Source organism: Trichomycterus rosablanca, chromosome 16 (genome assembly GCF_030014385.1).
Source record: "Trichomycterus rosablanca isolate fTriRos1 chromosome 16, fTriRos1.hap1, whole genome shotgun sequence".
NCBI classification, from domain to species: domain Eukaryota; kingdom Metazoa; phylum Chordata; class Actinopteri; order Siluriformes; family Trichomycteridae; genus Trichomycterus; species Trichomycterus rosablanca.
Genome location: NC_086003.1, coordinates 12,194,855 through 12,210,799, shown reverse-complemented (window position 1 = coordinate 12,210,799; position 15,945 = coordinate 12,194,855). Strand labels below are relative to the sequence as shown.

The window sequence follows — 15,945 nt, the reverse complement described above, 5'->3', positions numbered from 1 at the left end:
CAGTCACCAGATCTAAATATTATTGAGCCACTTTGGGGTGTTTTGGAGAAGCGAGTCAGGAAGCGTTTTCCTCCACCAGCATCACGTAGTGACTTGGCCACTATCCTGCAAGAAGAATGGCTTAAAATCCCTCTGACCACTGTGCAGGACTTGTATATGTCATTTCCAAGACGAATTGACGCTGTATTGGCCGCAAAAGGAGGCCCTACACCATACTAATAAATTATTGTGGTCTAAAACCAGGTGTTTCAGTTTCATTGTCCAACCCCTGTATCTTCGTGTGTTAATTGCTTTACACACAAACAATGGCCTTATTTAAATTAAGTGTTATTTACATTGTGTTATTTACATTAAGCAACAGTACCAGATCGGATTACAAGTTGTTTTCCTTCCGATTTCCGATTCAGTGATTTGGGCCAATATCAGACCGATACAGAGTATCGGATCGGTGCCAGCCCTAATAATAATAATACATTTTATTTATGGGTGCCTTTCAAAACACTCAAGGACACCTTACAATACTTATAGATAAACATCAGTACATAATTAATTACACAGATTAAGGATAGGCAAGTTTAAAGAAGTACGTTTTAGGGCGTGTTTTGAAACTAGGGAAAGAATCAATGGTGCAAATGTCAGGAGGGAGAGAGTTCCAGAGATGTGGGGCAGAGTAGCTAAAAGCTCTAGCCCCCATAGTAGACATTATTATTTGGATTTTTGCAATATACTTAAAAAAGTTAGATCAGGGGCAAAATATAAGTGAAAAGTTTTTAGAATATTTAAGGTACATCATTTTAAAACATTCCACAATATGCAGGTGAATTAATAACTGGTCAAAGTATCATGACTGGGTATAAAAGAAAGATCCACCAAAGTCATTGCAAAAACCCCTTTGTTCCAAACTTTACCATCTACAGTACATAACATTCTGAAAAGATTCAGGGAATCCAGAAAAGTAACAGTCTGTACAAATAGTTAAATGTGTGTGACCTCAAGCCCTCAGATGGCACTGCATGCAAAGCAGTTGGGCTACTGTGTTAAATCGTTTACCATCTACTGTACATAATATTGTAAAAAGATTCAGGGAATCCAGAAAAATATCCCAGTTGGCGCAGCGGGATATTCCGCTAGCACACCAGCACGAGATTCTGAGCTCCTTGGTTCGAAACGTTGCCACCGATTGGCTGGGCGACATCTGGCGGGCATAATTGGCAGTGCCTGCAGCAGATACTAATTGGCCACCGGGTGAGGACTGGACTATGTGTGGGTGAGTGGGATCTTTATAAGCTGCGTAAGGACCCTGATTGGCAGAGGAGACGCCTGTGCAGAATGCAGGGGCGAGAAGAGAACTGCTGTGCACATGTCGGAAGAGGCAGCAGCGGAAGACAAATTGAATGTGCTAAATTGGGAGGAAAATGGGGAGAAAATGCATTATATATATATATATACAGTGTATCACAAAAGTGAGTACACCCCTCACATTTCTGCAGATATTTAAGTATATCTTTTCATGGGACAACACTGACAAAATGACACTTTGACACAATGAAAAGTAGTCTGTGTGCAGCTTATATAACAGTGTAAATTTATTCTTCCCTCAAAATAACTCAATATACAGCCATTAATGTCTAAACCACCGGCAACAAAAGTGAGTACACCCCTAAGAGACTACACCCCTAAATGTCCAAATTGAGCACTGCTTGTAATTTTCCCTCCAAAATGTCATGTGATTTGTTAGTGTTACTAGGTCTCAGGTGTGCATAGGGAGCAGGTGTGTTCAATTTAGTAGTACAGCTCTCACACTCTCTCATACTGGTCACTGAAAGTTCCAACATGGCACCTCATGGCAAAGAACTCTCTGAGGATCTTAAAAGACGAATTGTTGCGCTACATGAAGATGGCCAAGGCTACAAGAAGATTGCCAACACCCTGAAACTGAGCTGCAGCACAGTGGCCAAGATCATCCAGCGTTTTAAAAGAGCAGGGTCCACTCAGAACAGACCTCGCGTTGGTCGTCCAAAGAAGCTGAGTGCACGTGCTCAGCGTCACATCCAACTGCTGTCTTCGAAAGATAGGCGCAGGAGTGCTGTCAGCATTGCTGCAGAGATTGAAAAGGTGGGGGGTCAGCCTGTCAGTGCTCAGACCATACGCCGCACACTACATCGAATTGGTCTGCATGGCTGTCACCCCAGAAGGAAGCCTCTTCTGAAGTCTCTACACAAGAAAGCCCGCAAACAGTTTGCTGAAGACATGTCAACAAAGGACATGGATTACTGGAACCATGTCCTATGGTCTGATGAGACCAAGATTAATTTGTTTGGTTCAGATGGTCTCAAGCATGTGTGGCGGCAATCAGGTGAGGAGTACAAAGATAAGTGTGTCATGCCTACAGTCAAGCATGGTGGTGGGAATGCCATGGTCTGGGGCTGCATGAGTGCAGCAGGTGTTGGGGAGTTACATTTCATTGAGGGACACATGAACTCCAATATGTACTGTGAAATACTGAAGCAGAGCATGATCCCCTCCCTCCGGAAACTGGGTCGCAGGGCAGTGTTCCAGCATGATAATGACCCCAAACACACCTCTAAGACGACCACTGCTTTATTGAAGAGGCTGAGGGTAAAGGTGATGGACTGGCCAAGCATGTCTCCAGACCTAAACCCAATCGAACATTTTTGGGGCATCCTCAAGCGGAAGGTGGAGGAGTGCAAAGTCTCGTATATCCGCCAGCTCCGTGATGTCGTCATGGAGGAGTGGAAAAGCATTCCAGTGGCAACCTGTGAAGCTCTGGTAAACTCCATGCCCAGGAGAGTTAAGGCAGTTCTGGGAAATAATGGTGGCCACACAAAATATTGACACTTCAGGAACTTTCACTAAGGGGTGTACTCACTTTTGTTGCCGGTGGTTTAGACATTAATGGCTGTATATTGAGTTATTTTGAGGGAAGAATAAATTTACACTGTTATATAAGCTGCACACAGACTACTTTTCATTGTGTCAAAGTGTCATTTTGTCAGTGTTGTCCCATGAAAAGATATACTTAAATATCTGCAGAAATGTGAGGGGTGTACTCACTTTTGTGATACACTGTATATATATATATATATCTCAGTCTGTGCAAATAGTTGAATGTGTGTGACCTCAGCCCTAAGATGGCACTGCATGCAAAACATGCAGTGATGCTACTCTGTTAAATATAGCCACACAAACTCAGATGTACTTCAGAAAACCATTGTCAACCTGAAACTAGATGAAGATGAAAATGACCCTCCGGTTAAATCAATGAGGTGCAAAGGCCAACATCTGTCATGGTATGAACGTGCATCAGTGATTACAGATGTTCACTGATGACACTTTGACCACTGGGGCAAAGACACATACTTTAGAAGGCACTGGATTTAAGAGAGACATATCCTGCCATAAGCTTTTCCTAGACAAGACAATGCCAGGCCTTATTCTAGACACACTGCATAATTTGTGGCATCGTAGATACAGAATTCCTGTGCATAATTTAAGAAGCAAAAAGTAAAATGATCACCTTTCAATTCACAAAATAGAAAAGGTGATGAAACAGTGTCCATGCCCCTGTCCCAACTTTTTGAGTCTGTACTAGACATAAAATTCAAAATGTGTTTACAGTTTCAAAATACAATTAAGTTGCTCAGCTTGTACATAAATGGAATTTGTACTTTAAGACTAGTAGTATTATAAGTATAGTAGTACAATATATTACTCTGCACATAAAATATAATCTAATCTAAAACATGAGGTCTAATTGCACCAATATTCTTTGAAAGCAATACAGTGAATTCTCCTCATCATTTCAGCCAGCATATTTAATTATTTAAGTAAGTTACCAAGTCATCTTTATTAGTGTCATCATGGCCTCTCCAGAATCACTAGGAACGAGGCAGAAATATCAATCCCTTAGATAGCATCACTACCCATTCACTAACATACTTAGCAGTAGACAACCCACCCACTTCAATGTCTTTAAATAGTGAAAGGAAACCAGAATACCCACAAGGAGACAAGGGAAACATAAACTTAGACAGTAGTTTGAGGTAGGAATGAAACCCCAGACAGCTTTATCTTGCCTGACCATACTTTTTTATGACAGTAAAAAGGTCTGGAAAGTCTGTCTGTAATTTGGGCTTAAAAGAGGTTGGGAACAAAGACTTAGTAGGAAATAAAGTTTAAATGCCTCCTAAAGGCAGTGTGTCTAAGTAGTGCACTTAAAATGGTATAGTTACACACTATAACCACATACACTATATTGCCAAAAGTATTCACTCACCCATCCAAATCATTGAATTCAGGTGTTCCAATCACTTCCATGGCCACAGGTGTATAAAACCAAGCACCTAGGCATGCAGACTGCTTCTACAAACATTTGTGACAGAATGGGTCGCTCTCAGAAGCTCAGTGAATTCCAGCGTGGTATCGTGATAGGATGCCACCTGTGCAACAAGTCCAGTCGTGAAATTTCCTCGCTATTAAATATTCCACAGTCAACTGTCAGTGGTATTATAACAAAGTGGAAGCGATTGGGAATGACAGAAACTCAGCCACGAAGTGGTAGGTCACGTAAAATGACAGAGTGGGGTAAGTGGATGCTGAGGTGCATAGTGCGCAGAGGTCGCCAACTTTCTGCAGAGTCAATCGCTACAGACCTCCAAACTTCATGTGGCCTTCAGACTAGCTCAGGAACAGTGCATAGAGAGCTTCATGGAATGGGTTTCCATTGCCGAGCTGCTGCATCCAAGCCTTACATCACCAAGCGCAATGCAAAGCGTCGGATGCAGTGGTGTAAAGCACGCCGCCACTGGACTCTAGAGCAGTGTGGACTCTGGAGTGACGAATGACGCTTCTCCGTCTGGCAATCCGATGGACGAGTCTGGGTTTGGCGGTTGCCAGGAGAACGGTACTTGTTTGACTGCATTGTGCCAAGTGTAAAGTTTGGTGGAGGGGGGATTATGGTGTGGGGTTGTTTTTCAGGAGTTGGGCTCAGCCCCTTAGTTCTAAAAAGATCACTAGATAACATGCCCATTTGAATGTAAGTTCAGATTTAGCATGTGAAAATAATACCATGAGGATGCTTTAATATTAGAAGAAATCTCTCTACAGGAGGTAAAAATAAGTAACAGTGAATTGGAGCTAAACAATGTTACAGTTAAGGGAAAATAGTAATTCTATATTTAAATATTCGCTTTAAACACTGGGCTTTTCCATGTAAGTCTGAACACATTGTTCGTGTTTTGTGAATTAAACTTCTTCAGAGTTGGATGAGTTTTAGAAAAACTGTGGGATTGCTGTTTACAGCTGTTTTTCTTCAGACAATGTGTATGTGCATATTTTAGTGAAAGCATTTAGCATGTGGTTCAAAACTATTTCACAATAGTTACACAAAGAAACAGAAGCAATTAACTACAACACAATCATCTCAGTCCCTACATTCCAAACCAAACACTGAGATGCTTGGCCCAGAAACTAAATTTGGATAGAAGATGTGCGTAACAAAACAGTGGTTTTAAACAATAAGCCAAAAATAAACAAGACTGATTGAAAGTCCCTGACTTGAATCTTAATAAATAAAAAAAATTATGAAGGAGGTGAATTATGAAGGAGTCCATCAGAGAGACCCATGTTACCTCAGGATCAAGATTTAACACTGCTACTAGGGCTGGGCGGTATGTCGCAAATATCGATATATTTGATATTACTTTTTACACTATGTTGAAAATGACCATATTCGATATATCAAGTATGCCTAGGATACACAGGTTACCATTTGATAACGTTTAAAACAGCACAAAAGCACTGCGCAGAATGCAGTGCAAACTGAATCACTGTGTAAAGTGTCAGAAACGACTCTTTTCAAACAAATTATTCATTGGAATCGAATCAGGGAGATGTGCTCTTATCTATGGTAAAGATTCATTCATTTGCTCACTCTGTTTCATTAAAATGTCATGCGTAAACAACTCCATTAATCAGTTCATTTGTTAAAGAGATTCAGTCATGGGTCAGGCCTTAAAAAACAGCTGTATACACCAATCAGAGCTTCCGAATTCAGATTTTTAGTAGAATTTAAATCTCTCTCTTGTTGTTGTATAAGTGTCGTATAAGTTGTTGTATAAGTCTCAGCTTTTAACCGCAAAAGCCGATGTTAGTTAGGAGGACAAACAGTTGGAAATGGATTTATATATTCTGGAAATATTCTGGGAAACATACAAGATGGCCTCCAAGAAGAAAAACAAGTGGATTATATCCCTAATGGAACAACACACCGATACAGATTTGAAGAAGAGAAGCTCAGGTAAACAGCGGTTATGATTTTATGCTGCTGTGTGGATTGCAGTGCTGCTGTTTACCGTGGCTTTCACTTTGCTAGCAAAATATTATTAAATATTGAACTTTTTCAGGATTTTTTTTATGCTCATTTATTTGAAGTAAAATGGTCATCATAAATGTAATTGTACGATTCTGCTGGTTTGTTTAATATTGTCAATATATATAATATATAGTCAATATGAATACAAATACAGCCTGTAATTATACAAAATATGAACACAATTCTGTCAGAATGTATCAGAACTACAGTGTTTTGTCTTTTTAAGGTAACTTATAAACAATATAAGCTAAAATACGGGCAGTGGCCTGCCATTGTACTTTAAGTTTACATTATATCGTATTGTATATCGCCACTTTTGGTATATCAAAAGCATATTGAGATATTAGTTTTTTAGTCATATCGCACAGCCCTAACTGCTACAAGTAGCTCATTATTTCTTACCGTAGGCATCTAAAAACTGTAATTATCAACAATGCTTTGCAGCATAGTATAAAAATTAATTTGTGGTGACTACTTCTAAAAACCCGTTGTTTATGCTTGCTTACTATTACACAATAAAATCATAAGAATGAAGCTAGTTGTGACTGTGAGTCTGATTCAGACTGCATGTTAAACTTTTGTTGAACTGTTTAAGGTCCTGTGATGGACTGGCCTTCTGCACTGCGCCCAGTGATTCCCGGAAAACTGGAGAATAAAATAAAAATTAAATAAATACAATTTGCGCTTGAGGTCAATTTCGCTATGATTGACATGATAGACTATGTCTGAGCCCTGGGTTGGATTGGCACCCTGTCCAGGCTATATTTGCCTTGAGCCCAGTGTTTCCCAGCAAAACCAGACCCGCCACGACCCCGATATACCAGGATAAAGCAATCAGTGAAAATGAAATGCTAATGAAATAAATAAAATTTTGCTTGGTAGATTTGTGTATGACTTGCCTAAATAATAATGGGTTCTGATTACGGGTATATGTGTCTAAATAAGAGGCACAATGAAAGCTCACTTGTTTGCTATGGATGTGTCAGGGATGTACAGCCCCAGACTTTTCAGTTTCAGTGAGATGTTAGTCTTTGTGAAACATTGTACTGCTATGTGAAAGTATGACTTGGTGTCTGAGTGTGATATATGAGGTCCTGAGAGGTCAAGGTACATTTATGTGCAGAGGATAGCTTGGTCAGAAAACACATACCAAATATGGTAATGTGGTTCCTACACGTGATCTATGAAACATGCAATATTTACAAAAAAGGAATGGGATTACTGTTAGATTCAGTTTCATTTCTTCACTAGAGCAACCACTAAGGGGTCATTTGAGGAATATTCCTGTTAAATACACATAGCCAGAATATGGAAACTAGTTGTTAAGAACAAGGTTGTGTTTGAACAATTGTACACAGTTAAAGCCTCACAACGGGCTCATTCATGTCAATTTACATTAGATTAAGAAATTTCAGCTACCCTGGAAAAAGCCCTTTCCTGTTCCAGCATGACTGCTCCTGTGCATGAAGTAAGTTCTGTAAAGATTTGTTTTAACTAATTAGGTGTGGAGGACCTCTGGTGCCTTGCAAAGAGCCCAGACTTTAACCCCATTTTACATCTTGACTTCTTGTCAAGATCAAGCTCAAAAGAGGCTTTACTGTCAACACAGAACACAAGTGCAAGACAATGCAACATACACAATGCAGATAAAAAACAGTACAATAAATACAAAGACCTACAATAAATACAAGAGACATTTCTAATCTAAAGGAGTTGAGGGGGACGAGACTAGGGAGAAGTGTAGTGTTGGCCAGTACATGATACTCAGTAAATGGTAAGTAATAAATGATAAGTCTAATATCAGTGGCTAACATCAGTGGCTGACCGATGCTTTTTTTTTAACTAAATGGGCACAAATTCCCAAAGACATTCATAGAAATCTTTTCGACAGCATGATCATCAGATGGGTGGCACAGAGGCTCAGTGGGTAGCACAGTTGCCTCACAGCAAGAAGGTCCTGGGTTGGATTCCCAGGTGGAACAATTCAGGTCCTTTCTGTGTGGAGTTTGCATGTTCTCCCCGTGTCTAAGGGGGTTTCCTCCGGGAGCTTTGGTTTCCAAAGAAATGCAAGTGAGGTAAATTGGAGATGCAAAATTGTCCATGACTGTGTTTGACATTAAAGACTTGAACTGATGAAGCTTGTGTAAAAAGTAACTGCCTGTCCTGTCATGAATGTAACCAAAGTGTGTAAAACATAATGTTAAAATAAGATCATCAGGTGAGGCCACTGTATTACAGAAACTTGACCTAATATTGGTGTGACTAGTTTAGGATTATTTACCTGCTGATGTTTAAGACGAGCTGCTTCGTGGAGGTTTTGATTCTGTTCTGGGCCTCCATGTGTGTCATAGACTCTGTGCTGTCCCCATTAATAGCCAAGATTGTGTCTCCGGGGCACAGGTCACTCAGAGCTGCTTTACTTCCCGGTGTTATCTATAAAAAAAAACAAAAAGAAAGTTGAGTTACAGGAGAGATGCCACATCTTTGTTTAACTCCTCTGAGCCTTAAGCCCATAGCTGCAGTAACTATAAACGAGCCTTTGATTCAATACCTGAATTGAAAAACATTCAAGCACAGTGATTATGGGAGATGTGGATATTGCGCAATTCCGTCGTGTCAATTCTGATTAATTTCAGTATCAGTAACTGATACTCTGCTTGAACTTTTTACCTGAGGAGAGATAATTGATTTCTCAGGCTAAAAACTGTTTTACCTTTGGCAACAATATGCATTAGCTCACCATATTTCAGTCATTAGGTTACAATTGTTTTTTTATGTATTTCCCTTTTAGCTTCTCAAAGCCACTGTACAATTTCTCAGCAAAAAAAAAGTAATACAAGCCCCCCTTCCAGAAGAGTGGGAACACTCTCTAAAAATGCAATAAAAACTAAAATCTTTTATTTGTTAATTCATTAGAACCTTTATTTAATAGAGAAAAGTTGTTAAATATAAACCACTGGGTCACATTTGTCTCGCCAAAATACCAATACACGCCTCCACATCAATGGTATTTTCACACAGATGCACCCCCATACCAAGAACTAGGGTCCGTTTTTTTCCAAAAACAACTGTGGACTCATCTGACAACAGCATGTTTCCACTGTCTTTAGGACCATCTAAGATGAGCTTGGGAACAGAGGGGATTCTGCATAGAATTGATGTATGGCTTTCTCATTGTATGGTTTTTTTTGTATGTTAAGTGACAATGGTTCTCTGAGGTACCTCTGAGCCTATGTGGTACATAGTTTCTGGTTTTGCCCTACACAGACTGAGTTCTCTCCAAATTCCCTAAATCTTTTCACAATATTATGAATAGTAGACAGTGAAAGACTGGAAAGATTGGTAAATATTTCCTAAAGGTTTGGCACAAAGTTGTGAGTCATGACCCATTATTGCTTGTAAAGACTAAGTCTTTGGTGGATCCTACTTTTATACCCAATTATAATTCCCTCTCTTGGGACGGTGGTAGCCTAGTGGCTAGAGCTTTGGGCAATCATTGAAAGGTTGAGAGTTTGAATCCCAGTGGTAGTCCAGCGGTTAAAGTACAGGACTATTAACTGAAAGGTCACTGGTTCAAGCCCCACATCTGTCAGCTTGCCACTGCTGGGCCCTTGAGCAAGGCCCTTAACCCTCAACTGCTTGCAATGTATACAGTCTTAATTGTAAGTCGCTTTGGATAAAAGGCGTCTGCTAAATGCTGAAAATGTAAATGTAAATGAATCCCAGCTCTGCCATGCAGCCACTGTTGGGTCCTTGAGCATGGCCCTTATGCGATAAAAATACTTTTATTGTACTGTACACCTGAACATATGACAAATAAAGGTGAAGTTGATCAGTAAAAATATTGGAAATCTTTTCTTTAAACTATTGTCAGTTAAATAAAAGCTTAAGAGAATAAATACATCATAGAGACTTCATTTTACTGAATTCTACACAATGTTCCAACTTCTTTTGAAAATAGAGTTTGTAGAATCCAATGTTTTTTTTCCCCAAAAACAAGCTGATCCTAAAGTTTTGGCTCAGTACAGTCAGTTTGTTATATTGTTATACTTCCAAGCAATGCACTACTGTTGTGGTAAAATTGTAATTCAGCAGGAAATACTTTTACAATTATTGTAGCCACACAGCTTATGCCAAAAGAGGCATGTCAAAATATTTTACATTAAGAAAGAACAAATCAATTCATAAATGTTTTATTTAAAAGTGGTGAGAACCTGTTTTGTAAACCATAAAACATTAATGTGAACCCACAAAAAAAGTTGTTTGGTAGACTTCCACATTTCTTTAATGTAAAACAGTAAAATAACATCTAAAATATTTGCTTTCAATTTGCAACTGTTCCACTTTTTTTTTACTAAATAATCTTACTAAGTTTACTAATTTTAGTAAGTTTTAAATTCCTTTTCCGACACATTAGAAGACAGTCCATGTACTGTACATCACGAGTACTGTTAAATGTAGCCAATTTGATTTTTATATTTCTAACATAAAATGATCACATGTGTATTCTTGGTTGTTAAATGTAAAGGTAATTTTCACTGTGTTCCACCTTTTAACAAAAGCTAGTAGGGCTACATTTACATTTTCGGCATTTAGCAGACGCTTTTATCCAAAGCGACTTACAATTATGACTGAACACATTTTTTTGAGCAATTGAGGGTTAAGGGCCTTGCTCAGGGGCCCAACAGTGGCAACTTGGCGGTGGTGAGGCTTGAAACGGCAACTATTTGATTACTAGTCCAGCACCTTAACCACTGAGCTATCACTGCTCAATATTTATTTATTGAGCTATTTATACAATAAATAAAACAAATACGATCAGACCCATATTTTACACTCAGTTTAGAGACAAATGAAATACATTTCCACCCACAGAGTACCCCCTGCAAGACAAATGAAGTAATCTCTCTTTTTTCAAGATATAGCTCATGAAAAATGAAGAGCATTAACTCGCCCTCATCCATAGACATGAGCTCCCAGGCAACGGATGGCGTCGTATGATTGACAGGGAGACAGGATTACCACGCCTCCCAACAAGACTGTTTATCGGATGACAGAATTAACACGTCTGTTCCAGCACTCAGAATTCACAAGCAAAAAATGTACAGTATTTATAGCAATACTTCACCCATAGTTAGAAAAAAAGAAGACATATTTGTAACAAACTACAAGGCCCATCACCTGATCATCCCCACCTCATCCTCCTGGCACAGAATTGCTTCATCCATATGCTCATGATTATATGTTTGCTTCTCTGTTTTGTATTTGGTGTAGTCCTTTTTGCTTCTGTTAGTTTGGCGTTAGCATAACATTTAGTATAGCCTTTTAGAGTTGGTTTTGCCTGTTTACAGTATATAGTCAACCTTAGTTTAATCTTTAGCATTTCCTAGTTTGTTAGTTTGTTTATTTAATATATCATTTAGCTTAGTCTTTAATATTGTGTATTATTTATTAGTTTAGACATTAACCTAGTTCGTTGTTAGCTTTTAACCTTTGTCTTAGAATTTTCACTTATCACGGTATAGCAATTTGCACATTAATGCCTGAAAAACTGCCAAGTGTCAACAAACTGGTACAACAGTGGACTGTAGTGGCTGGCGGTGGCTCCATAAGGGTATGGGGTTTGTTTAGCTGGTATTCCATGGAAGCCCAGTATGTCTCTGACAGGTGAACATTATGTGTGCATCCTTTCTGGCGAGTTACACCCATTCATGTCCAGCATTCATTCTGATTGGTTTTGGCCTTTGTCCAACAGGACAGAACACTCATTTGAGTTTGTGGTTTTGTCATTCCCGCCTAAGCCATCATATCTCACAGAGATCCTTGAATATGCTACTTCTGGAACACAGAAATCCTACACCTCAGAATACAACAGAATTGTGAGCTGTGTGCATACAAGTATGCAAGTATGGTATTTATTGCCTACAGAATATTTGCACAAGCTCCTGGAGTCCATGCCTTGTCGTATTTCTGTAGTGCTATACTCCCTTGGGGAACCTACCAAGTAATAGACTGGTTTCCAGTTTTTCTGCCACTTTGGTGTAAATTAGCACAAGAGGTCATGGCATGATAGTGTCTTTGTATTTTGTACTGTGCAGAATTCCACTCATGTAATGCTTGAAATAATGGTTGTAGTATATTTTAATCTCTTTCCCAATGACTTGAATGCATCCATATCTGGAAAAACTGAACAGTTAACTGTCTCTCTCTTGTATTAGCTTAAAATTAGTTATTATTTATTTTGCAAGCTGAAAGAAAGACTTTTTTGTGTCATTTCTATAAAATATATGGTCAAAAATATGTTGAGTTAAGTGTTTTAATCTCACCTATTGCTAACTGCTGTATAAAATCAAGCACACAGTCATGCAATCTCCTTAGACAAACATTCAAAACGAAAAAGACCACAGGGTGAGTTTCCAGAGATCAAAAAGAACCGGATAGAGACAAAGACAAGCATCTCAGCATCAGCAAAACACTGGAAATGAGTCAATAGGCCAACGATGAGTAGGCCAACTGAGCCCATTAATAAAGGTCTTCCCCAGCTACAGCGAATTAACACTTAATAAGGTGCAGAAACTGCAGATTGAAGAAACCTGCACTGTCATTATCTGTGCCTCCATGCCTCCTGCTGTTCTATAATACTGATCCGGGCATGGTACTGATCTATACAGCAAGGGGGTCATTACAAGAAAAGTGTGTTGACTTTTATAAGTCACAGAATGGTTAGAAAAATAGCTACTTGTCTAGGGCAATAATCAAAAAAGTTTCAGTCAACCAATGTTACAAACTTACTGGATGAGGACAAGGTTATTTGCCTCAACACAGTGGGAAAAATGGCAGGAGAGGTATCAGTGTTAAAAAGTAAAAAAAAAAGTAGCATCCTGGAGTCAACAAGTATCTAAAAACACTATCAGATGTCACATCCATGCCAACAGAATATTTGGAACCTTTGCCAGGAAAAAGCTTTTCCTGTCATCTAACCACAAACATAAGCACCTGGTGTTTGCTAAATGCTGCTGGGACTCTGGAAGCATGTTTTATGGTCTGATGATCACTGAAGGTGGGTTTGGTGTAAAAAGACGGATGGCTGCACTGAAAATAACCTGATGGCCAAGCCATTATTAAGCATGGTGAAGTGTCTGTGATGTTGTGGGGCCGTTTGTCCTTTAAGTGTCACTATAACCTTTGTAAAGTACATGACATCACAAACTCCATGTAGCATGTACCATGGGTCAGATCCAAAACATGTCCAGATCAACACCAAAAAAGTTTACTGAACACAAAATCAAGCTTCTGCCATGGACATCTCAGTTCTCTGATCATAACCCTGTAGAAAACCTGTGGGGTGAGATAAAGAGGAGTGCGCACAAGAGAGGATCTAGGACCCTGGGTGACTTTGAGAGAATTGTAAAGAGGAATGGTTTAAAAGTCTCTGTTCTATATTATCCAAAGTTAGAAGATATATTGTCCCTTTGGAGATTCCATAAAGTGTGCTTCTCGACACACGTGATCATCTCTCTTTAGTCTGTGCAGGTATTATTTAGGTGATGGATCATTCTCAGCACTGAAGTGACACTGACATGGTGGTGGTGTGTTAGTGTGTGTTGTGCTGGTATGAGTGTATCATACACAGTAGCGCTGCTGGAGGTTTTAAATACCGTGTCCACTCACTGTCCACTCTAGACACTCCTACCTAGTTGGTCCACCTTGTAGATGTAAAGTCAGATTCCCTCATCTACTGCTGTGGTTTGAGTTAGTGTTAGTGTGTGTTGTGCTGGTATGACTGGATAAGACACAGCAATGCTGATGGAGTTTTTAAACACCTCACTGTCACTGCTGAACTGAGAATAGTCCACCAACCAAAAATATCCAGCCAACAGCGCCCCGTGGGCAGCGTCCTGTGACCACTGATGGAGGTCTTGAAGATGACCAACTCAAACAGCAGCAATAGATGAGCGATTGTTTCTGATTTTACATCTACAAGGTGGACCAGCTAGGTAGGAGTGTCTAATAGAGTGGACAGTGAGTGGACACGGTATTCAAAAACTCCAACAGCACTGCTGTGTCTGATCCACTCATACCAGCACAGTGAATTTAGTAGGGCCCTAGTTATATAAGAAGACTAAGTGCTGTTCTCTTGTCAACAGGAAGTTGTTCATGTATTAAATGCAAGGGTGCCAAAGATTGTGGCACATGTAATTAGTTATTTATGAGGTCTTTGATTTTTCTAATTTTTTACACCAAATGGTGAATTTCTAATAACCCTTTTTAATCATCTTTACCAGAGGTGGCAATGATTGTGGCTGGTACTGTATTTTATTATGTCAATGAAAAACAAGTAACTAATAAATCTTATTTATTTTATTTTTCATTGACAGAATTACTGCTGGCTGTCAATGTTATTTAGAATTAATTCAGGCGGAGATCACATTGTTTGCATACTGTGGTGTCCTGGTTACAAGCTGTTTACATAAGGCCTTCTTAAAATGTCTGTGTAGCCATTATACAACGTCCTTTGTGCCAAGAAAACAATGCCACTGTAAAACAGTGAGCTGATAAAGCTCTGGAAGCCTTTAACAGAGATACCACGATCCATCCTGTCACATCTTCACCTTATAATTACCACCCACAAAGCAGCTGTTTCCACACGCTAAGAACGTCTTAGTACATAGACTGACTGCCATTACATGAACTCTTTCTTCAGTTTTCACTTGTTTTTACAGTATTAAAACCTTCTAATTGATATTCTAAAAAGAGAGCAGTAAGTTTGGCTGTTTTCTGAATCGAAGAAATGGATGTTTAATGCCAGAAAATTTGCATAGTTTTTTATGAACCTGAAAAAACTACACCGTCTGCTTTACTGTGCCTGTAGCATGAAGAAAGAAAATGATGACTATCTGACAACTTGCAAAAATTTATTTATTGGTACAAACCAGAATGGCATGATTTATTACTACACTGTGGGTTTTTAGTTCAGTTTTGTTCTAGCTTAATTCTCATGGTTTGAGGAAGAAGAACTAGGAGTTTGTTTGCAAAAAAAATTATGCAAATTTAATTCAAAGCTTTGGCATTACGCAGCCTTTCTACGACCCCAAATCAAAAAAGTTGGGACAGAATGGAAAATGCAAATAAAATAAAAATGCAGTGTTTCTTACATTTACTTTGACTATTATTTGATTGCAGACAGTTTGAACCTGAGATATTTCATGTTTTACCTGCTCAACTTCATTTCATTTATTAATAAACATCCATTCCTGCATTTCAGGCTTGCAACAAATTCCAAAAAAAGTTGGGACAGGGGCAATTTAGGGCTAGTAATAAGGTGAAAAAACTAAATAATGATGCGATTTTAAACAGGTTATGTCAGCAGGTGATTGTAATCACAGGGCTCTAGACTAACTTTTTGCACTGGTGCGCCTAACTTTTTTTCTTAGGTGCACCAGCACAAAAGTTAGGTGCACCCAAATTTTGGACTGCATCGCATTTAACACCGCAGTTTTACAGGTTCACTTTTTTTCTTTTTTCTTTTTTATCACTGTCCATACAGGCAA

General features: G+C 39.0%; 1 protein-coding gene across 1 annotated transcript in view; it reads right to left on the bottom strand.

Moving 5' to 3' along the window:
- The window catches only part of pdlim4 (PDZ and LIM domain 4), a 76,354-nt gene that overhangs the window by 36,354 nt on the left and 24,055 nt on the right, over positions 1–15,945 (bottom strand). The window contains exon 2 of the mRNA XM_063011267.1: positions 8,676–8,827. Coding sequence (XP_062867337.1) covers positions 8,676–8,827 — 152 coding nt within the window. The remainder of the gene's footprint in view (positions 1–8,675; positions 8,828–15,945) is intronic.